This window comes from Haliotis rufescens, unplaced genomic scaffold, assembly GCF_023055435.1.
Source record: "Haliotis rufescens isolate VD_foot unplaced genomic scaffold, xgHalRufe1.0.p SCAF_16, whole genome shotgun sequence".
Classification (NCBI taxonomy): domain Eukaryota; kingdom Metazoa; phylum Mollusca; class Gastropoda; order Lepetellida; family Haliotidae; genus Haliotis; species Haliotis rufescens.
Window position 1 is genome coordinate 18,959,031 of NW_025963846.1, and position 24,983 is coordinate 18,984,013.

Below are 24,983 nucleotides of genomic sequence, written 5' to 3' on the forward strand. Positions count from 1 at the left end.
TGAGTTTGAAAACTGGAAAGGGCAATATCATATTCCCAAAACAGATTCTGATTCACGGGTGGCCGCGTCATCTAAGGCGCCGCGATTCGCTGTGCAGAGTTGCGTCCCTTGGGCATGCCAGAAACCTATGATTGTGGGTTCGAATCCCGCTTTGCCCCGATTATGTTTCTAGGTTTGTCAGCACCACGCCCGTGCTCGTGGGTTTCACCGAAGTAGTAAACATCTGAGACCTGCATCACTTCGGGCTTTCCTCCCACATTAAGCTGACACGCTGTGATATAACTGGAATACTCACTCACTCACTCTAGAGTGTTAAGCCGTTACCTGAATTTAACAATATTTGGATCATGGCATTTTGGCAATATCATATTCCCAAAACAGATTCTGATTCACGGGTGGCCGCGTCATCTAAGGCGCCGCGATTCGCTGTGCAGAGTTGCGTCCCTTGGGCATGCCAGAAACCTATGATTGTGGGTTCGAATCCCGCTTTGCCCCGATTATGTTTCTAGGTTTGTCAGCACCACGCCCGTGCTCGTGGGTTTCACCGAAGTAGTAAACATCTGAGACCTGCATCACTTCGGGCTTTCCTCCCACATTAAGCTGACACGCTGTGATATAACTGGAATACTCACTCACTCACTCTAGAGTGTTAAGCCGTTACCTGAATTTAACAATATTTGGATCATGGCATTTTGGCAATATCATATTCCCAAAACAGATTCTGATTCACGGGTGGCCGCGTCATCTAAGGCGCCGCGATTCGCTGTGCAGAGTTGCGTCCCTTGGGCATGCCAGAAACCTATGATTGTGGGTTCGAATCCCGCTTTGCCCCGATTATGTTTCTAGGTTTGTCAGCACCACGCCCGTGCTCGTGGGTTTCACCGAAGTAGTAAACATCTGAGACCTGCATCACTTCGGGCTTTCCTCCCACATTAAGCTGACACGCTGTGATATAACTGGAATACTCACTCACTCACTCTAGAGTGTTAAGCCGTTACCTGAATTTAACAATATTTGGATCATGAAAGTATCATACAGGAATATAGTTTTTCCTCACAGTGGAGTACAATGGACATACAAGTAAAAAGTGATATTCATCTTCATTATCTTGGATATTGCACATTTTACATATTTGTTCTTACCTTGGAGTTATGGTATAGGGCCCTCTCTCTATGCATAGATCATGGGATGACCCACACACACCCACACCAAAGGTTGAATGGTATATAATGACTGTAATGTTGTGAACATTATACACCTATTTTGTTTTTCAATACAAACAAATTTCTTTCAACTGTGGTTTTCACTTCAACTTAGTAAAACTACCCTAAGCTGCTGCCAACGGCAAGTTTTATATTATATTATTATAAAGCAAATGATAAGAGTGAGGTTGGTTTTAACATTACTTTGAACAGTATTCCAGTGACATCAAAGTGTCAGCTTGATGTTGGAGGAGGTGAGGTGAAATGGGTTTAACATCACATTCAAGATTATTTCAGTAATACAGCGATGTGCATGAGAGTGTGTGGCTGCTGGTACTGGTTTTGTAGCGCCGATACCAGGACTCCGAGATGGCCAGTTACTTTAATGAGTAATACGCACAATCATTTAACGGGGGCACGGGTGGCCCAGTGGTCTAAGGAGCCGCGATTCGCTGTGCAGAGCTGCGTCTCTTTGGCACGCCAGAAACCTATGATTGTGGGTTTGAATCCCGGTTCGCCCCAATTATGTGTCTAGGATTGTCAGCACCATACCCGTGCTTGTGGGTTTCACCGAAGTGGTAAATGTCTGAGACCTGCATCACTTCGGGCTTTCCTCCCACATTAAGCTGACACACCGCGATATAACTGGAATACTGTTAAAACAACATGTGTGATCCAAATCACAAATGCCTAAAGGATCAGAGCCTACAGCTGTGCTCACATAGTAGTGAGTGAGTGAGTTTGGTTTTACGCCGCTTTTAGCAATATTACAGCGGGGGACACCAGAAATGGGCTTCACACATTGTACCCATGTCAGGAATCGAACCCGGGTCTTCGGCGTAACGAGCGAACGCTTTAACCACTAGGCTACTAGACTGCCCCTGCTCACATAGTAAACAGTGCCTGGCATCCACATACAGCCTGTCGTCAACATGATGCAACATGAGATCTAGAGGAAACAGGTGTTCCAATCAACAAATACCAACTTGACAGAACCACCATTGACCAACTCCAAGTCCGTCTACAAATAGCTCATACTAAAGCAGAAGGAAGCACCCAGTATGTCAATAAGGACAAAGAAAACAAACAATCTTTAGTTTACAAGCAACTTTATATATTCATCTCTTCAGAGTATTTGACAAAAATTATAAAATTATGTATTTCCACAGTTACCATGGTTACATATAAATACTGCTTCCAGACAGTGTACCATGCCTTTATGACAGCAACCACTTGAAGGACTACATATAATACACACTATATGTACAGAGACTGGTAGCCAATGAGGGGACACAACACAGGTAGAAACCATTGGAACAGATGATAACAGATTTGTACCAAACAACTTTACAGCAACTTGTACATGAACATAAATAGTCAGAAACATTTCTATCTTGTGAAATCATACCCACACGTTGTTAATGCTCATCTGGTTTTCTTGCTATTAACATGGTTATATTTTAATACCAGTACCTTAAGTGATATGTTAGGCAGCTTAAGTTGTATACTCCCCAGGAAGCTGAGAATGAATATCGAGTGCATACTGATCCACTGACTGGGGTAATTATGTCTAAGTGCTTAGAACATGCTTATGCATGGAGTTCAGAGCTATGTCAATGGACTATTATTATTATTATTATTAATTATTTTTGTTACCTACCCTCCCCACTCTCACTGCAATATTTCCAAGTGTTTTCAAAAGGAAATAAACAGTGGCAAGTATCCAAAACAAATGTCTTTTAAAATTGTATTTTCTCTATCCAGCGATGGGAATGGATATTTTCCTTTTCAGATAAAATTTCTTTTCAATAGAGTGTGATACATAATTTGGGGGTGTTTATGGGGATTAAGGGGGGCTTGGCCCCCCTGAAGCTATCAGATTTTAACAAATTTGTGATAATTAAAATTCCTGGATCTGCAGAAGATTCTCACCCGTTTATCTTTTCTTGTTTCATTTTTAGGAATGTAAATAAAGAATTATAACTGTACCCTGGTCATGATAAGGGACAAAACCAATTCTATTCAAGTATTATCACCAAAAACGCAAGACAAAGCTGTCATCTGTACTAAATCTATTTTAAATATGTTTTAATAAATAAATTGCAAGTCATTCTATGTAATTTGATTGGCTTAACAAACAATTATTTTTGTGTTTATACTGTTTCTACTGTTTCCTGACTGGCCGACAAAAGAGTAGGCGGGGCATGAATTGCATTATCTCACTAAACGATGTCACTGATTTTGTATTATCTGCACTCTTCTTGTGTTAATAATAAAATAAGCAGTCTGTGAATGTATTATTGTCGACTTACTTATTCACAAGAGAACGGACTTCAATATATTTGCAGAAAATACTGAAATCAATTCTGAAATGATTTCCGTGAAAGGCCACTGGCACATAGAACATGACAGTATATACTGGTATTATACACACAAGAATGTACACAGGGTTACAACTGTAAGCACATATATACATTACTGGTCTAAAGACGTGTCATCTCGCAGTCTCAAATACACAGACACCATCAACCATTACGGCTTGTTGGTGATTGGATATTTCCGACTTCACACATGTGGAGTGAAGGATGTGAAAAGGGACATCTAGTGTGTCCACTTCCTTTACTCAATGTTACCATGGTTACGTTCATTTCCAAGGTCATCTTATCTGATTTCCACATCTATGTAGGCTAATATTATGAAAAGAAATGTATTTTTACTTTACTATTTAAACTATGTTCAGTGAAACCTTGTATATCCAGACTACGTCACTCATTGTCCAAATTACCAATCAAGAGTTATAATGGTGCTGCAAATATGTATTGTTGCTCTAAACTTGTCCAAAGTACAAGGTCTCTGGTAGGGCTGGGACGGGTAACTCGGGTACTCGGATCAGGTGGGTCCTCAGTAGAACCCGGGTACCCACAGGACTACCCGGACCCGTGATTAGTCACGTGATATATATTGTTTAATGACAAAAATTATCTAAAACTCTATGGTTACACTATAAGTCACTAATATTCCCTTTTCTTTCTGACAATGCACCCATTCCTTCTTACTTTTATATGTTTGAATAAAGATAAAACTTCATGCATTAGTGTATGCATGAGCGGATCGTTTTACACATGTCTCTATATACATTTTGCCAGGGTTACGGTCAAACCTTTCCAAATCGGACAGTTTGTACCTATATCTAAATATCTACAACGGGTACCCGGGTAGGGTCGGGTAATAGGGTGATGGGTACCCGGGTATTAAATTTGGACCCGTCCCTGCCCTAGTCTCTGGACTAAAGGGTCCAGAAAAACAAGGCGCCACTGCAGTCCGGACTCTGCTGGAAAGAAAGCTGCACCAATGGTTATGACTAACAGCACAGTCTAATCATACACCACAAATATTCCAACAAGTCTGGTGAGCGGGGCCCAGGCTAGCTACAGAAGCATGCAGCAAGATCATGGCAAGACAAACCCACAAAAGGGTTGCCAGTTTAGCAGGGGGAAAATACTGACTACTAAAGTTACCTGATTAGTGTCTTGACAGAAGATGTTTTGGCTTCTGTCTGAAATTGGTTTGTTATTCTTTCTACGAATGCAGTAACAAAAGACTTTTTCATTTGATGAATTAAAAACATTTACCACATTTGCATATATGTATTTTTTAATACAGCCAAAAAATCAATTTTTATCTTCTTTTCTATCATATTTTCAGGGATGAGAATGGATACTTTCCTTTTCAGCTGAAACTTATTTGCAATGGAGCTAACTCATAACTTGGGGGTGTTTCTTTGGATCTGGTTGGTTAGTAATCAAATATTTACGATGTATTCTAATTTATTGCTCTGCTATCAATGCAACAAGCAATGAAACCTATCTGACCCTAAAGATTTAAAAAAAAACTGCCTTAAGGCCTTCTCACTAAAACCATTTTTAAAGCTAAACTCTTTCCCATAACATAATTTCAAATTAATGAATGCAATATTGGTCACGTAGAGGAAAAACAACAACAACAACACACTATTTCATGTTTACCAATGTCTCCATGTAAAAAGATGTGTCAACTGCAGGCGTTGAATATTCAGCTGCTGATCAGATTGGTCTAATTCAGCGAAACAAGCTAGAATTAAAGGTTTGAAAATGGGTAAAGCAATGCCATGACTCATCACGTCTCATGATTTTATACAAACCTGTAAATTATACACTTAATATATGTACAGAATTTCATAAAATCACATTATGAAGAAATAAACAACACCAAACTGTATGTACACCCAGCACTCCTTGTAAACAAAGACATCAGCATGATTAAATAGATAACATAACCATATAACGTTAACATTGTAAGGGGAAATAATCTACCTTAGAACGGCTCAATAAACATCATTTTTCTACCAGTTCTGCTTCTGCACTCAATTTGCTTTCATTGATGGCGAAATAAATACAATGGTCTTGACAAGTATCTACAGGTACAATGATCTAAGGGTAACTAGATAAATACAGGATAAATACAGCCTATCTACAACCAGTTGTCCACAATGTGGCTTATGGTCTTTGCAAAACAAATGTTAAGTATAACAACATATAGTTGGAAGCAACACAATCTCTAAATTTTGATATCTTTTAAATTCACAAATTTTTAATTATTTTCAAAATTTGTTAAGATTTGAAAATCTAAATGTTCTTTTTCAGTTTACAATTTTATTACATGGGCATAAGTTTAAAATCAGCTGATCTTAAACAGTGTACTGGTATAATATTTTAAGATTCAGGGGAAAGGGCACAGCTGCAGGAAACAATATAGTCCATTTCACGTCAGGTCTTGACATTGTAATTACTGGGTGAAAATCGTATATTGGCTCTGTTAGGGTTGGATTACTAACCACCAATCATTTAGCTTCAATATTGCCCATTGTGTCAACAGTTTTGCATAAAATTATAATCATTAGCATTCAACTTTTGAATATATTTTAACCACGTATGGATAAAACGTCCATCTTATGTAAAATCATAATAGTTTCTACAGGTTAGTGTGCAATGATTTGAGTAAATGAATAAATATGTTTGCATTTACATATTTCCCTCAATAACATGCAGCAACACGGACAGTGTATTTCAGATTCATACTTATTTATGTAAGTCCCATGCCAATCTCAGTCATATCAGATCTTTTACTTGGATACGATACCTCTATCCATGAAAATCTGACAACACCTCCACAAGTGATTGCGTCAGGTGAACACTCAGCAAACTCTGACCGCCCAGTCTAAAGGATGTTCTTGAGCCGATCAATGTCAGCATTCTCAAACAATTCAGCTTAATTTCTTTACACCTCTATTTCAAAATTTCAATCTCAGTAAACTACCACAGAAAACAAAACAAATCCTTGACAGTACACCCTTTTGTGTTTAGAGGCCATGGCCACGACCTGTTGTTAAAAGGGGATTTCTTTTTCATAAACTGGTTTACAGGTGCACGGACACTATATTTCAAAAAACAAAAATAACTAGCAAACATTTTCATTACTGCTGAGAGAAACATCAAAGTATCTGCCTCAAATGAAAAAAACCCAACAACCCTGCAGATTGAGTTTTCAATGGCAGAGTGACACAGGAGTTTATTTTTTCTTACATCATACTCAATAGAACTTTTTAACAAAAAATTAACCCTACCTGACAAGAAATATCACATATTGCCCCCAAAATAATTTTTATTTTTGAATTTTTATTTTATTCTCATTTCAACCAACTACAGTGAATTTTGTAGAATATATCCATAAACCAAGTTATTAGAAATAAATGGCCTATAATATCCACAACAATATAACAATGCTTGTTGTTTTTGCATTCGGAATGCATTTTCAGGATACAGAAGTGTTTGTCTGATGCTTGGCTCACTCACACAGAGAATTGAGATGCCTTGAAACTTATTGGTAGATTAAAAAGTTATCGCAATCTCGTATGGACATGATAGAGGGGTCCTCAGATGCTCTAGAAGAAAGGCATCGGTGTAAAAGATCCTATTTTAATGAGACTGAGTCCCTGTTGACTTGACATACTTTGGGAGTTGAGGCGAGCAGGATCTGTGCACACATGGCTTGTTCAGACGTAAAATGTACCAAACTAAGGATGGAATCTTATATTATCTTCATAATTCAAAAATGTCTCCAATCATTTCTTTACTGAGATTTTGAACAAAAAGAGATTCAAATCTTAATAAAATTCAAAATATGGCAAATGAAATATCCATTTCAAATCTGCTGCTGAAAAGCTTCACACACAAATGCTGACCAATGAAACATTGCTCAAGAAGAAAGCAACACCTGCAAAAATAGATGCAAATTTGAGCATAAACCCTCAAAACACCGATGCTCAATGAATGTTCGTAATGTATCAAATATATATATGACTTATCAGTCTTATATGCAATGAGTGACAGGCATTAGCATATAATAACTAAAAGCTGAACTACCGTCTATCTGTTCTCAGACATGTCAATTACACACCAGCTTTAAGATTTCCAGGTGTTAACTACCCTATTTGCCATAGTAAGCGCCCTGACCAAATACTAGACCAGTAAGCTTTATAAGCGCTCCCTACTAAGACCGAAAACTAACATGAAAGTTTGTATTTTCTTGCGCAGAAAACTGTATCATAGAAGGGGATATAATTGCATTGTAACTATTATCAAAATCATTTTAGTTTCTTTGATAACTCCATCTCTGAAAACAAATTTAAGTTCTTGCGTACAGTTTAAAAAAAATATAAGTGCCTCCCTTTGTACATTTTCTTAAAGCACAAAGTGCTTATTATGGGGAAAGAGGTATGTGTTCACATGCTTAATACTTCCTAAGTGGTGTTCACTGAAACTTGGTGTACAGAACATTTAAGAGCATTTACATATGGTAGAGCATATACGGTAATAACATTGTGAAGAGCCTGCAACAAAGGAACCCACATGTAGAAGAAGAAAGCTCATAAAGTTACCCTTCACAAAAAGGTTCACTGAACAGATTATCCTAAATCACAGTTGAAAAGGCTGAAAAAACATGGCTTTTGCCAATGCTTGGTTGTCTGAAAAGACTATAAAAGAAAGTTTATGTCCATCATTGGTTTCATTTTGGCATTTTTATGATATTACATGTATATGTGGTTTATATACTTAAACAAGTGGAAGAAGCATTCGTGAAGCCATTTAATAAATGACTTGAGTGTGGACTTTCATAACAAAACTAAAGAGCAGTGTCAGAAACTAAGTATTAGTCCACTTGTCCCTATGATGAAAACATATAGCAAAACCCTCAAAAAGGCATATTTGTACTTGTCCTTATGATACCTTAACTATTGGGCAATTTGGCAATAGTTATAGGACTAGTGCCAATTTCTAATGCTGCGGAGCATTACAATGCCATCTCAATAAACTGTTTGTGAGTGAATGAGTTCAAATTTAATGTCACGTCGGCTATATTGCAGTCATATCGAGACTCAACTGTTTGTTTGGAGTGGTATGTTCAAGAGAATTCCATCATGATGTATTTAGACCATGTGCTACTCTAGGTCCACCAGTCTTTTTGCAGGACTTGATGACCATCTTAAACTCATCTGATTATAGGGACATTAAATGTTCAAGTGAGCATCTTATCTCCTGTATCGCATGGATTAAGAAGAATAATGCAGTGGTCCTATATATAGGTGACCAGCTCTGATCTTGGCTTGAGATAGCAGAGGGTACCTGTTCTGAGACCTGACCTGACCTGTCAGCTAGACAGCTAGACAGCTCGAGGGCACCTGTAATGGCCACCTACTCTAATCTGTGATCTGGTCGGCTGGAGGGAACCAGCTACAAGACAAAATAGCACATGCAAAAATGTTACACAAGGCAATGCCAATGTGGGACCTGACAACTGAAGATTTCTTCAGACAATCTGTTCAGTGTTACTATTCTAATCTTCCCAGTGTAATCTGATAGTTAGGCAGAGTCCATACACAAACCTTCATCACACCCATACAAATCACAGTCTCACACAACTACACACATCAGCTTCCTATCTATGTCTTCTCCTGTGCGGCTTCTCGAGCATTCTCTGCAAAGTTTGGAACAGGAAGTTGGTCAGTTGTTGCTGATTTTTCAGGCACTGGGACTGTGACAGGAGCTGGCTTGACGCTTTTCTCTGGGGAGGAGTTCTCTGACTGCTCGGTGCTGGCCCCTTCATCATCCATGGACGGCCAGTTGGCAGGACTGTCACTCTTACTCAGCCTCTCATTGAGAGCCTTCAGAGCCACTTGCCTGAAATAACACATTATGTTTGATGTTAGTGTGAGTACAAAGTGTCTCCTGTCGCTATGTTCACACAATCACATCAGTACAACCGCTTTCCTCTCACACAATCACAAGAAGTACAACCGCCCTCTTCTCACACAATCACATCAGTACAACCGTTTTCCTCTCACACAATCATAAGAAGTACAACCGCCCTCTTCTCACACAATCACATCAGTACAACCACCTTCCTCTCACACAATCACCTCAGTACAACCGCTTTCCACTCTCACAATCACAAGAAGTACAACCGCCCTCTTCTCTCACAATCACATCAGTACAACCGTTTTCCTCTCACACAATCACGAGAAGTACAACTGCCCTCTTCTCACACAATCATGTCAGCACATTCGCTCCCCTCTCATGCAATCGCTCTCCTCTCACACAAACCCGTCGGTACAACCTACCTCCTTCTCTCGGCATCCTGTGGGTCTGTCCCAGGGAGGCTGATGGTGATAGTTGATGGGGAGCTCACATCATATCGCCTCTGCGGTTTCTTACACAGCTTAATCTTCACCAGTCCCATGAAGATGGTATTTGACAATATGGCTATCAATGGTTGAACTTGTCGTGGAAAGAAGCTAAAAATCAACAAAGTTATTTTACAAGTTTTTTCAATCTCATCTGAATTAATCACATCAATATCACACAATGTATACACTTCTGTAAAGGCTGGCAGCTGTTTATCATTATTGGATAAAACTATGTCACCAGATGATTGAAGGTAAATATATTCAAGTATAGTGAAAATGATATATGTATCGCATTGATCTAATGATAAACACTGATCAATTCCCATGTGAATATAATGAGAGCATCCTTGCCATAACCAGCTGATAACTATATAAATACTGGCTTATTGATGATAATCTTGTTATTCTTCCGATTTCATTGCAGCATATCAGTATTTCTACCCAATGGTTATTGAAGTGTTTAAAAGTAGCATGAGTGAAAATGACAAAACAAGGAACATTTTTTGACAACTCTGCACCTAAGATTGCTGTGACCCATTAACACTGAACATGCTGAATGAAGTCTGCACACAAGGAATACCTCTTGTACAATGCAAACTGTTCTAAAACCGAAAATTTAGAACTCCTTCGTTTGAAATTGTCATGATATTAAATAGATTTGTGATGACAGACATCACACATGCTTCATCACTGGCTTGTTTTCTTATAAAACATATACCGTATTCAACGTAATAAGCGCCCTCAAAATTAGAAATAGGGGGCTCTTAATCATGTTAATAGTCTTCTTAGAATATTATTTTGGTGAAAAAAAAACAGTTGAAAGATCGTAAATTTCATGGTTTATGCTGACCGCCTGAAATGTTTATATACGACAGATATATTTTCCAGAATTTAATTGCCATTAATTAAAGGTGCATATAACACACGAGTGCATATTATACACGAATAAATAAGTCTTGTGTAACAAGGCTGACACAATGTTGCATTTACAATGTTTCGATGTAGATTCTTACACCGTTATTGAAGTACAACTTTATGCATAACAACTTCTTGCTTGTTGCACAAACAATGTTTCGACGTAGATTCTTACACTGTTATCAAAGTACAACTTTATGCATACCAAGGCTTGTTGCATTTACAATGTTTCGATGTAGATTCTTACACCATTATCAAAATACAACTTTATGCATAACAACTTCTGGCTTATTGCATTAACAATGTTTCGATGTAGATACTTACACCGTTATCAAAGTACAACTTTATGCATAACAACTTCTGGTATACTGCATTTAGCAATGTTTCAATGTAGACTCTTACACCTCTATCAAGGTGGAAGTCACTATCCATTAAATTGTATGTTTTCTTACTGATTACTCAACAGGTGTGTCAGTGATAAAAATTACCTGGCAAACGTAAAATTATCAGCCATGTCTCCTCTGTTCCCATTGCTGTGTTTCTGGTAGAACCTCAGGTACACCCAAGAGACAACAATCCCCCATCCAAACAAGATTGGGTACGGTCCATCCAGCGCGTGAACCAGTTGGAGAATGATAGAAATGATGAATAGCAAAAGTGGAATGTGAGTGTTTCTCAGTTTGCCAAATGGGGATGTAACTAAAATGTGATCTGGCATCACTTGTTTCACTGCCACAGAAAATCCAGCAATATAACCTGCCATTCCATGAATATTCACTGTGAACAAGATTCGCTCGTCCTCGGTAACTAGGTAGACAAGCAAATAACACATTGCTGTGAGGATTCCAACAGCAACATTGACGATCAGGAAAAAGATGAGCATGTCCAAAGCACCCCACAAAGGCTCCAACAGCTTGCCACACAGAATGACGACCGCAATATCGATGAGAACATCCCAGAAATGAAACTCAATGAAACAGTAGGTGAAAAACGAGTAAAAACTAAAATTGGGAGGCATTGCGAAGCCTGGATTTATGGTTATGAACGACACTACATTTGACAGAAATGAGAGAAGGTAGCCAAGTGTCACAGACACTGCTACGAATTTCACGACGACGCTGCTTTTTCCTAAAGCAGCTGCCATTTGCTCTTTCAGGAAGGGAAGTTTGTTCTGAGCCATGGACGTCGCCATCTTGCATCGTGACGGTAACAATGATGACGTCAACATTTGCCGAACTCCGCGACCCTCCACGTGCATTTGTTATGAAGATTACCTCCCTTTTCTGTAGAGTTACAACAGTCAGTTTCGTCCGTGAAAAGTTTTTGGAAACTGGCCAAGACGGCACCAATGAAACAGAATAATTGTCATCTCAAAATGGTTGAAAATTATTATATGGTATCTGATATTTTCAAAATGTAATAATAGTATGTTTTTTTGTTAGAATGTCATTTCATTTGAAGTTTGTTTTGTCGATCATCGTTTGCTTTTGAAAAGAGAAGAATGTTTCACAGCATAATCATGGTGGATTAGTAACAGCAAATGCTTTGGATTTTGAGAAATAGTCAGTTATATCACAATAGATCACTTATATGGATTACATAGGATGCAGGCTAAAACGGCACCTCAGGAAAACGTCACCGATTTCTCTGGCGAAAACGGCACCGCATTTGGGCAAAACGGCTACTATGTGTCGGGCGAAAACGGCACCTCTGTTTTTAATAATGATAAGAACGATTTTAGTAGTAATATATATAGTTTATTTACATGGTATTTGATGTATTTACATGCTATTGGATGTATGTGATGTATTTACACGGACAGGTAAGAAGTCCTCGGCAATCTGAAAAATGAATAAAAGTTAAAATACAATATTCGTTATGTTACAACATTGCGGTTATTCTGAGAATTTATACAATAGCATTATGTAGTTTATTTTATTATTAGTAGTACCTCGAAGTCCAATATCCTCGGCTCTTTGGGGCCAACAGTTCCCGGGTTCAGTTCGCCATGCGAATGAGGGTTGACTGGTTTTGGTGTCCACCAGCCTGTTCAGGTTCGACGAGTCTCTGTTGAGCATTTGTAGATGTTTTCAACAGCTTGTTCATTTACCTAAAACATAATACGTTCAATTACTCTACTGTAACAATAAACTATTCAACATGTAATTGAGAGCTTATTGTAAATTACCGAGAACAATTACACCAATCAGTTATAACAACACTATTAATACCTCAACTCGGACTTGAATTGCTGTCAACACTGTCCTGGTACCTGGTTTGGTACTCTCATTTCTTCTGCATCTTCTGATTGGAAACTGACATCAAAGTTACCGATCACCTCTTCAATGATGGGATCTATGCATCTCAAACAGCGGAAAGGGAAGTAAGCCTTCTTCTGTACGGCAAATTTCTATTTGACCTACTTGTTTTATGTAAATTTATTCCCACTTATTTGACCAAGGTGTAAAAAAATATTTCACATTAATTGGTATTTTGATTGTTTTTATCCCCCCGGCATATAATGCGGGGGGTTATAGCTATGGGCATGTCCGTCCGTCTGTACGTCTGTCTGAATCGTTTCCGGAGCAGAACTCGAAAACCGTAAAATATTTCTTCATCAAACTTCGCATTTATATCACTGAAGTGGTGAAGTTGTGCCTTTTGCTATTCAGGAATTTTAGTATTTTTTATTTTTTTACGTTTCCATGGCAACAAGTTGGACTTAGGTTCTATAAGGGTGGTGTTCATTTCCGGAGCGTAACTCAAAAACCGTTAAATATTTTCTTACCAAACTTTGCATGTCTACCAGGCACATACTGAACTGGTGCCTTTTGCTATTTAGGAATTTTATTTTATTTTTTTACGTTTCCATGGCAACAAGTTGGACTTAGGTTCTATAGGGTAGAGTTCGTTTCCGGATCATAACTCAAAACCCATTCAAAACTTTCTAACAAAACTTTGCATGTCTATCAGACTCATGCTGAACTGGTGCCTTTTGCTATTTAGGAATTTTATAAATTTATATTTCCATGGCAACTAGTTGGATTTAAGTTTTAATAACGGGTGGGTTCACTTATGGAGTATATATAACAAATAAACTGTTAAATATTTCCTTGCCAAACATTGCATGTCTATATATAAAGCACATACTGAACTGGTGCGGGGCGGTCGGGTAGCCTAGTGGTTAACGCGTTCGCTCGTCACGCCGAAGACCCGGGTTCGATTCCCGACATGGGTACAATGTGTGAAGCCCATTTCTGGTGTCCCCCGCCGTGATATTGCTGGAATATTGCTAAAAGCGGCGTAAAACAATACTCACACACTCACTCACTCACTGAACTGGTGCCATTTGATATTAAGGAGTTTTAGAAATGTTTATTTTAGAATTTCCATTGCAGCTATTTTGACATGGGCTAAGAGAAATGTTGGGTCAGTTACCTGGTTTGGGACCATAACGAGTTAAAATGGGCGGGGGACATAGATGACTTCGTTGACTATACGCTTGTTTAGTTATTGTTTCTTATAATTTGTCATTTGTTTGCATAAAAACCCCAACAGAAACACACTTGTTTTACTTTCCATTTCATATGGATGCGACCATGGTGGATCTTTTGTGGGTAAACAATGTATGCTTCTTCAAGAACATTCAAGTCTTGACTCATTACATACAGAATTGCACATTTACTTGTGGTTACTTTACAGACAGCTCCTGGGGGGATATGTCATCTTTCTGATGACTCTTGTTTCTTGGTATCAGTAAGCATTTCACTCACACACCCAGAAAGGCCAGTGACAACGACACATACTGGAGGAGTGAGGATTAGCGATGGCCCCAAATTGGTTCAATAAATCAATTCTTATTTTATTTGGGGTTTACAATTTAAAAAAAAGAAAAAGATAGGGGACTTCTGGAGAAGGGAGGATTAGTTAATCCCTGATCTGGGTATATATACCTGCATCCAGCCCGACCACAGTTCCTGGAATGTCAAGACCATGCACGGGTGGCCCAGTCGTCTAAGGCGCCGCGATTCGCTGTGCAGAGTTGCGTCCCTTGGGTACACCAGAAACCTATGATTGTGGGTTCGAATCCCGGTTCGCCCCGATTATGTTTCTAGGTTTGTCAGCACCATACCCGTGCTCGTGGGTTTCACTGAAGTGGTAGACGTCTGAGACCTGCATCACTTTGGGCTTTCCTCCCACATTAAGCTGACTCGCCGTGATATAACTGGAATACTGTTAAAAGCGGCGTTAAACCCAACTCACTCACTCTTAACAACCGACCACAGCTAATATCAAAGTGACTGTTCATTGCAACAAGTCTAAGAAAATGGTGTGAAGAAATCAGCAGGCTTTATCCTTTATCCTGTCAGGGATGGATTGACAGGGTATGTGAACCCGCGGTTTCTGTACAAGGAGCTTAGTTTGTCCATATGGAAAACCGAAACCTCTTCACCCAAGCTACTATTACATGTATCGACCGCAAGCAAAATTCAATCAACTAGTAGCAACAAAAAATGTTGAGCTAATAAAAAATATTGCTATATATTTGAAAGGAAATCTGCCTGTATAATGTATATTCAATATTTTATTGGACCGCCTCCGTGGTCTAATGGTAGAGCGTCCGCCCGGAGAGCGGAAGGTCCGGGGTTCGATCCCCAGCCGCGTCATACCAAAAGACGTTAAAAGATAGTACTTGTTGTTATCCTGTCTGGCGCTCGGCATTAAGGGGTTAAAGCAAGGACTGGTCGGCTCGGAATCAGTATACTGTGTCTTAGTGGGGTATTCATGTTAAACTGCGGCATGGTATCTCAGTGTGCTAGCACTATAAATCGGCATCAGTCCGGACTAGTACAAGCAGCCACACACACACACACGTGCATGCACGTCGCTATATAAGTGCAATAATCTTGGACGCGACGTTAAACCCCATTTCACCTCACCTCACAATATTGTATTGAGATAGTATTTGTCCCTCTTGTCCATGTGCAAAGTGCCACCCATGGACCACTACCTTAGTAAGGTTGGAGATGGACTTGTAAATGTCACCATTTTTACATGCGACCCCTTTTTGACTATTTGTCTGATCGACGTGTTGCCTTTGAAAAGCAAACAGTTCTTTGGATTTTTTTATTTGTGTATATCAGGGGGCATCAGTTCGGATCTTGTCTGAAGTGTATGCAAAGTTTCTTTTGTCTGTCTGCTTCAGTGTCTCTGGTCAGCTTACTATCTATTGTGTATTCAGTTTTGAAGGTTCCTGTCCGGCATATCCTGTTGGCAGTCTTACACATATGTTTGAGGAGGTGACTTTGTTTTGTATCGTTTTCCTTAATATCAACCCCTTGCTGATTGTACATTTGGAACATTTTGTACATTCACGGAACTCGGTATTTGTGTATTGAGGAGTTCATTATCCAGAATGACGTGACCTTAACCAACCTTGAACGTGACTGCGTACCTAAGAGTTAAGCTCATTGTCACACAGTGGGTTTACGATGATGATTATTATTGTTATTATTATTATGATGCACTCTGAATAAAGATGGCTGTCATGTGAACTGACAAGTAGCGTCGTGTTGTGTGTGCCCCACCAACATCTACCCCATACCCGCTACTACATTTAGGAGTGCTTTTGGCATTTATGGCTGATAATAGATGACTAATAAATTACTCAACTAGTCACTTTGGTTCTTGTAATGTTGCAGGTGCGTTCAACTGTGAAATTATTCTCCTATGTTATTGCAAACTCAATTGCCGAACTGTACATTCATTATTTTTTTAACGGTCAGTAGGCGTGTGTATGAATTACCTCCCCTACATATTGCCGAACTCTACGATAACTTTTAACTCAACTCATCCCATTCTATGGCTCCAATACATCCACTGTTTTCCTCACAATATTTGTACACGAGATCACAATACATTTCTTGAAAGATATGTCATAACTATTAAAGGAATACTTGGTGAATATATTTGATTTTTATTTATCCTTTTTGCCATATTTCATAATGGCAACATTTATAAGAAAGTAAACATTTATTGAAGTATTGGGTATAGTTAGGGGTTAAGCGCGGGGCAAGTTGATCGGAAGTTATCAAGCTGCTGCATATGGCGGTTCTTTCCCACACATTGTGGTTATGATATATGATAGCAGTAAGTTAAACTAAATTACTTTTTCGCCTTTGATGTACTTATTAAATGTAGAAGGTATCACAGTTTACCACAATGTAGTTGACATTGCTGCAATATAAGCAGATGATCCATAATTTGTATATTTTATGCTACTGTCAAATGCGGCTTTGGACAAAGGTCCACGGTTCGAACCCAATGAAAGCTCAAGGGGTTGTCACAACACTTTTTTTCATCTAAATCTTACACACACTGCGAGAATGAATGATAGTTTTTGTCCAAGTTGTATTTGTTTTATCAATACGGTCATATCAGTACATGTGGATGTTGATCACGTGTGTGTAATATATTTTGTGAGGAATTGTAATGTAATTATTTTCCAAAAATATATTCAGTAGTAAATGAATACTTTTACCACCACTTATATAATCATATTCTATTCACAGTTAACTGACAGGAAATTTTAGAAGATGTCGCTTGATTTTCTCACACAAATCATTGAGGAGATCGCTCTGGAAGGTCTGGATGGTAAGTTAATAAAACAAGTCATCAAAAGATGACATATTCCCCGGTTCCCATTTTTTAGCATTTTCAGATGTTTATCCTATGATAATACTTCCTGACAACTGTCAATATGGAAAAAGATATCACAGAGTCTGATCAAAGAATCTTTATTGTATTTGAACACATTTTCAAAGTCTTGACATTTAAAGGCATTCAAGCCCTGCTCTCACAAAAACACCAAGACCATTTGAGATGAAGTCCAGTTTATCTCCCTGGAAACTGGGGGAAATATTCCTAAACATTTCAAGACACCACTATAGGACATGATTGATAAACCATTCATGTTTTGTTGAATATTTCATGATTTTGAAGCTCTACTCTGAAACTACACCCACCCCATCTCTTGAAAGATATTGAATGGTTTTCAAGTTACGCTCTGGAAACGAAATTCACACCCCCCCCAATAGCAAAAGGCACCACTTCAGGATCTGTTTGATATTACTATTTCCCACTGCATTATATAAAAACAATTAACATAATAAAATCACTTTAATTTCGAAAACAAAGTGATTTGTTAATAAAGTGGCTGGCTTGGAGAGTTATAGAGTAGCTGATTACCAGAGAATCATGTTAATGACTGTCTGACTAAGTGAGGGTATTTCGCTTGGAGAATGCATGTTAATATTGATAAATGAGGACTGCTATCTGACTGCTCTGGCATACTATTCTACCTGACTTTCTACATGACAGTTTTCTTGAATTTCTACCTTACTGTTCCAAATGTTCTACCTCACTGTTCTGACTGTTCTACCTGACTATATTACCTTACCATGCTTAAGATTCTGACATTCTACCAGACTCTCTTGTCTGACTGTTCTACATAACTGTTGAAGTGTTTTACCAGACAGTCCTACCTGACTCTCCTACCTGACTCTCCTACCTGACTGTTCTTCCCAGGAGCCACCCTGAGCACGTTGTGGACGAGGCTGGAGCAGAGGAAGGGGTTCCAGCTGGCCGTTGATGACAAGTCTAAACTGTATCTGTGGAAGAGCTTTGCAGGTCATGTTGACTTGCAGTTCTATGAGATGCAGGACCCCCGACCACCCCTGGTCTATGTGAACAGATTTGATTTCATCGATCCTGACACTGGCTTCTGGATAGACACGGTGAGTCATACTGGGAGTGTATTCGGCACAGATTTACATTGTATCTATAGAGGAAAGAGTTTGGAAACTTATTTTCCATGTTTACCGTACTACCTTAGACAATGAATATGGTAAAAATTTAACAGACCAGTTTTTAACATCTGCAGGAAATCATGTTAACTCCTTTAATATTTGTTAATTCCTGATTTCTAAAAAAAAAATATCAAGAACTCCTATTAAGAAGCAAGATGAAAATACCCCAATATTTTTACATCATTAACAAGTGAGTTTACAACTTGTCTCACAGTATTTTGGTTTAATATCAGCCTCATTAAAAGAAGAAATTTGCGTCGAGAAGTTCATTTATGACTGTCTTCTGATTAGGTCAAATACTTCAGGGCTTGCTTGTGTAGCGGCAATAAAGTGTTTGAGTCCTGTAACAGGGTTCGAACAGCAGACCTTCTGATCCAAGGTTGGACACCTTGTCTACATGATCAAAGAGTTGTATCCCTTTAGTAAGCTGATAAGTAAAGGATATCATCTGTCCTCACCCTGCTACACCTGTATGAGGTACAATTTTGAAATTAAATGCCGAACTCTCGTTCAAAAAGTCATTTTGATTGGTTGTTGATTTCTAGCTTTTTAGTGAGAGAAATCCTGTGCAAAGTTGGTGATAACAGAGATGATGATGTAACTTCTTGAAACAACTCAATGGGGATTCGGTCCAGGGTATTTATCGTAATATGATGGCAATATGAAGTAGTAGGTAATGGAGGATGGTGATACTGAAGACAATATAAGTTGTACTTGGGGTACATGGGCTTTTACGAGTCCCTCGTTGGGTTTTATACTACTTGCCTCCAGCACAAAACCCTGTGTACCCCGAGTGATCCTGCTACAATAAAGTTATCTCACCGACATGTTTTCATATAACATTCTAAAAGAATTAAAACAAGTTCAAACTTGATAGAGAACAGCAGTTCGATTGAGCAGAGGTTAGCTTCTGCAATGTCACACGACTTTCATTGACTTGGCAAAAGGGGGTGGCTTTTTGCTTCGAAGCGGGGTATAAAGGATTTGTTCTGCCTCTCAGAAATCCATGAGCAGCCTGTCTTGCTCATGGTTGGGTATAAGGGATTTATTCTCTCGCTGAGAAATTTATTTCCCTCCAGGGCAGGATACAGCATATTTTATCAAGATACGTAAACCAGTCAGACATCATTATTCTAGCATGGAGGTATGATAAATAGAGGTTATCACGCAAGTGTGTTTGGGAATGGTATATATCCTGCATTAGGAATAAACATTGTATTTAGCAAGCCTTACTCTAACCCTAGTCTATGAGACGTCACGGCCACTTTTAGACATTGTTGACAGTCGGCCTGTTCTGTAATAACGTTAAGAAGTTCAGTCAGATATACACACAGCGCTAAAACGAATCAAGGTAACAATTCATACATATTTCGCCTAAATCCAACTATTTTTATTTGTGGAAAAGGTTTCAAGCGGCAGAGGTCGACAAGCACAGATATGGCTACTGATCCCGCTTGGCTAGGCCTAGTGCCCTCGCAAAATTGTTTCGAAATTTATATCTCCAAAGTTGCGAAAACTTATAAAATGCCTTAGTTACGTCGCAGTTAGACACTGATTTTCAGTATTTTTGTAATTGTAGCAATTATCCCTGTAGTTTATCCAGATTCACAATGGTTAATTCTGACTCGATCACCGAATGACATGTGTGACACCATGTTTGTTTATAAACACTGAAAGTAGTCCCTACTTGACCTTTGATATTTGCATCTCTATCCGCATATGACCCCAACAGATATCATTTTTATCTGTTGGCTTTATCCTGCCGAGAAACCTACCCATTATATGATAAAGTATTTTATAAAGATCACATGGACCAATCAGATTTCATCACTCTGACATGGAGGTATGACAATGGTATTTCCAGGACCTGGGCCCAAACATCTACCCTCTCAAGATGATCACAGGCGAGGATGTGCAGGGGTCATGTGAAGCCTTTCTCACACGCAAAGATGTCACAGACGATGTTCGGGAAGGAGAGTGGAAAGTCAAACTATCACTAGAAGATGCAATTGAGAGGTGAGAGCCCTGGGGATGTGGAGTCTGGGATGTGGGGCCTGAATGGGTCATAGGTTACCGCATACTTGTTGGAACAGCATACTAAATGGGGATTTGTTGTCAGGCTGATTGTGTGTCATCATACCCTAATCGTAAACGTCCTAGACCTTTCCTCCAATAGTAAGCTGGCATGCTGTGATATCACATGAATACTGTTAAGAGCAGGATTAAACCCAACTCACTCACCCACTCATCATACGCTGATGCTGTCATGCTATCAAACGCTGGACTTATTATTTGGGGCATAGATAGATCGGAAAATACAGAAATCTCCACAGAATTATGACAAATTAAAAATCTTGCTTTTTGTATGTTTTTCAAGATTTCAGCACTTTTTACTCAAAATGAAAAATCTGCATTATGTTTGTCATATGAATTTCTTTGAATTTTATTAAATCAAGTTTACATGTGAATAAAGCATTTACTTGTTGAGAAGGCCTTGTTTCACTCTACTGAAGGGGTCATGGGGCAGCCTGTGTAAAGTCCAATTTTGAAACTTATCCTATATCACACTATGCATTTCTCATTCTTCTTTTGATACTAAGTGGAAACAGGCCTAAACAAGGGTTTCCAGCTGGGGAAATCACATGTTCAGCGCGATTAGGTCGACCTGCATGAAAAGTGTGCATGACTCATATTGTTGGGAGGTGACCATGGTGATGTTATGTGTGTTCGGGTGGAATGTTTTTTTCAGAAGCTGGAAACCTTTGTTTAGGCACGTTTCCACTTAGGTTCGAAAAAATGAGAAATGCATAGTGTGAGATGGGATAAGTATATTAATATACAATTTATTGTTAAATTTACAATTTCTGGTTTCCCCCTGCTGTGATGTTGCTGGAATATTGCTAAAGGCAGTGTAAAACCATACTCACTCACTCACTGTACTGAATATATCTACTGAATGACAACTCTCTGCTGTGTTATAATCCAGGTGGGGAGATAGGCTTGTGGTTGTAGCGAGTCAGGCCCTGAGGTCAACAACATTGCTTGGAACCGAGGCCAAGTCCACTCTACGCATCGATGACATCGAGTACTGCCTCCTGGAGAGAATTGCAAGGTCAATGTTTCATGTTATTTAAAATCAAGGATTTGCTCATCGTATTGAGTTACCTATTTGTTATGAATTCCTTCTTTTAGAAGTAAACAGTCATGTACATGGCTCTGAGATGACGTTTCTGAAATTCTATTTCGAGGAGATGACTGTTATTGGATTGCCAAGAATGGTATTTCTTAATTAAATGCTTCATATAGAATACTAAACGAGCTCCCGTGTAATACCAATTTTATGAAACGAGTGAATAGTTGTGGTATCTGACGAGCGAAAGCGAGTCAGATACCACAACTATTCACGAGTTTCATAAAATTGGTTTTACACGGGAGCGAGTTTCGTATTTTATTTTTCACTTGCCACTTATAACTTTTTTAGAATTATACTGTTGAGTATGAATAGGCTGACACCTACACGATCCACGGCATAGTCCAATTGAGTTTAACAGAATAACACTTCAAAAACGTCAAAAGTTGAAACGTATGAATTTAATACCATACAACGGTCCACCTTTAGAATTCACAAAGTTATCGTAGGGCTAAGACTATCGCAACTCACATACTTTAACAGACTAACGACTGTCGTTGCGCTACAATACGATCGCCTTGTGGAATAGGGGCTTGCACCTCAAAGTTTACAATAACGTCACAATACCCGATGACGTAATTTGTGGAATTTTGTTGCAAGATCCATCGGCGAAACAATGCCATGTGACGTCAGCCTAGCAACAAGGTTGCTGGGGTCATCGAGTGTGCATAAGCTCCTCTCAGTGATCTATCAACTCCACACGCAATGTCGTTGAATAAGCCAAGGGATGTTGAGAGCTTTCAATAGTTGTTCTAGAAACGTGTTCCGAGAGTACATAAGCACGCGTTTTGGTATTACACAATGTGTAATACAGCTGTATGTTTATTAAACGGGTGATCTCTTCACGGGCAAGTAATAAACCTGCTTTGTTGACGCCAGAAGCATTGTTTGAGTTTAGGATACGGTAAAAGAAAAATATTTTTTTGCATGTAATTGGTTATTTCTGCTTAGAGATGTAAGTCCCGAAAGAACATTTTTTAGCAATTCGTAGTGCGTTTCGCTGTTGAGCATTGTTACCATGGTACCAGGTCTAATCCAAAGAATTTCAAAAACTGGTATTAATTATTTCCATGTTGTGCAGACCAGCTCCGTGGTCTCGTGAAAAGAATGTAGGCCCAAAGAGTGCAAGGTGGGTGGTTCGATCTCCGGCCGCGTCATATAGAACCCCATTTTACCTCACCTCCAAGTTGTACTTTCTTATATTTAGATCTCGTTACAATGGGGAGGTGACGACACACTCTGAGGTCACTGGAAGTTTGGGTGTGTTCAAGATCGAGTCCAAGAAACTGTTCTATCATTGCAAGAAGCTGGTGAAACTAAAGCTGATCACAAAGCAGGTGGGTAAATATTTGTAGTACCTCCTTGCTTGGGGGACTGTTCCTAAACCTGAAGCGGTACAGGACTGTCAGGTAAAAATCCCTTGATGGGTGTTGTTTTTCGTCCTTCAATCATTTCTCTACTGCAGTTTGTGGGGCATCCCAGGTTAGATTTGGTTCATACAAGGTGACTTCAGGAGTCTGCGGGTGAGGTTTGGTGACTTGGCTGATGCATGTCATCATATCTGAGTTTGTTTGTTCCGGACTTGATAATTTACAAACCGCTCTCATAAAGCTGAGTGCAGTGTTAAAAGACAAACTGTTTTATTGTACAGGAGTTCTGTATCCATGAGTCAGTGTTTTTTCTACATGCGTTCTGTATCAGCATGATCAGTGAGTAAGTGTTTTATTGTACAGGCGTTCTGTATCAGTGAGTCAGTGTTTTATTGTACAGGCGTTCTGTATCAGTGAGTCAGTGTTTTATTGTACAGGCATTCTGTATCAGTGAGTCAGTGTAGTGAGTCAGTGTTTTGTCATGCAGGTGTTCTGTATCAGTGAGTCAATGTAGTGAGTCAGTGTTTTATTGTACAGGCATTCTGTATCAGTGAGTCAGTGTAGTGAGTCAGTGTTTTGTTGTACAGGTGTTCTGTATCAGTGAGTCAACATAGTGAGTCAGTGTTTTGTCATGCAGGTGTTCTGTATCAGTGAGTCAATGTAGTGAGTCAGTGTTTTATTGTACAGGTGTTCTGTATCAGTGAGTCAGTGTAGTGAGTCAGTGTTTTGTTGTACAGGTGTTCTGTATCAGTGAGTCAATGTAGTGAGTCAGTGTTTTGTTGTACAGGTGTTCTGTATCAGTGAGTCAATGTAGTGAGTCAGTGTTTTGTTGTACAGGTGTTCTGTATCAGTGAGTCAGTGTAGTGAGTCAGTGTTTTGTTTTGGAGGCGTTCTGTATCAGTGAGTCAGTGTTTTATTGTACAGGCGTTCTGTATCAGTGAGTCAGTGTTTTGTTATGCAGGCGTTCTGTATCAGTGAGTCAGTGTTTTATTGTACAGGCGTTCTGTATCAGTGAGTCAATGTAGTGAGTCAGTGTTTTTTCATGCAGGTGTTCTGTATCAGTGAGTCAGTGTAGTGAGTCAATGTTTTGTTATGCAGGCGTTCTGTATCAGTGAGTCAGTGTTTTGTTGTGCATGCGTTCTGTATCAGTGAGTCAGTGTTTTGTTGTGCAGGCGTCCTGTATAAGTGAGTCAGTGTTTTGTTGTGCAGGCGTACTGTATAAGTGAGTCAGTGTTTTTTTGTGCAGGCGTTCCGTATCAGTGAGTCAGTGTTTTGTTGTGCAGGCGTTCTGTATCAGTGAGTCAGTGTTTTGTTGTGCAGGCATTCTGTATCAGTGAGTCAGTGTTTTGTTGTGCAGGCGTTCTGTATCAGTGAGTCAGTGTTTTGTTGTGCAGGCGTTCTGTATCAGTGAGTCAGTGTTTTGTTGTGCAGGCATTCTGTTTCAGTGAGTCAGTGTTTTGTTGTGCAGGCGTTCTGTATCAGTGAGTCAGTGTTTTGTTATGCAGGCGTTCTGTATCAGTGAGTCAGTGTTTTATTGTGCAGGCGTTCTGTATCAGTGAATCAGTGTTTTGTCATGCAGGTGTTCTGTATCAGTGAGTCAATGTAGTGAGTCAGTGTTTTGTTGTGCAGGCGTTCTGTATCAGTGAGTCAGTGTTT

General features: G+C 39.2%; 2 protein-coding genes across 3 annotated transcripts in view; one reads left to right on the forward strand and one right to left on the reverse strand.

Annotated features, from left to right (window-relative positions):
* Nucleotides 1–2,294: 2,294 nt before the first annotated feature.
* On the reverse strand, nt 2,295–12,107 carry LOC124121650 (transmembrane protein 115-like). Its single transcript, XM_046484686.2, has 3 exons — nt 11,388–12,107; nt 9,919–10,092; nt 2,295–9,478 (listed from the first exon to the last, which is right to left on the reverse strand). The coding sequence occupies exons 1-3, from the start codon at nt 12,089–12,091 to the stop codon at nt 9,241–9,243; spliced, it is 1,116 nt and encodes a 371-aa protein (XP_046340642.1). The 5' UTR covers nt 12,092–12,107; the 3' UTR covers nt 2,295–9,240.
* A 4,751-nt stretch (nt 12,108–16,858) lies between these two features.
* LOC124121658 (general transcription factor 3C polypeptide 1-like) overlaps nt 16,859–24,983 on the forward strand; it is a 293,316-nt gene continuing 285,191 nt past the window's right edge. Inside the window, exons 1-6 of one of the 2 annotated variants that reach the window (XM_048396961.1) lie at nt 16,859–17,049; nt 17,472–17,553; nt 18,487–18,695; nt 20,632–20,783; nt 21,754–21,879; nt 23,165–23,294. In XM_048396961.1, the coding sequence (XP_048252918.1) occupies nt 17,496–17,553; nt 18,487–18,695; nt 20,632–20,783; nt 21,754–21,879; nt 23,165–23,294 (675 nt within the window). In that variant the 5' untranslated portion in view covers nt 16,859–17,049; nt 17,472–17,495. The remainder of the gene's footprint in view (nt 17,050–17,471; nt 17,554–18,486; nt 18,696–20,631; nt 20,784–21,753; nt 21,880–23,164; nt 23,295–24,983) is intronic. The other variant, XM_048396960.1, reaches the window with a different exon arrangement.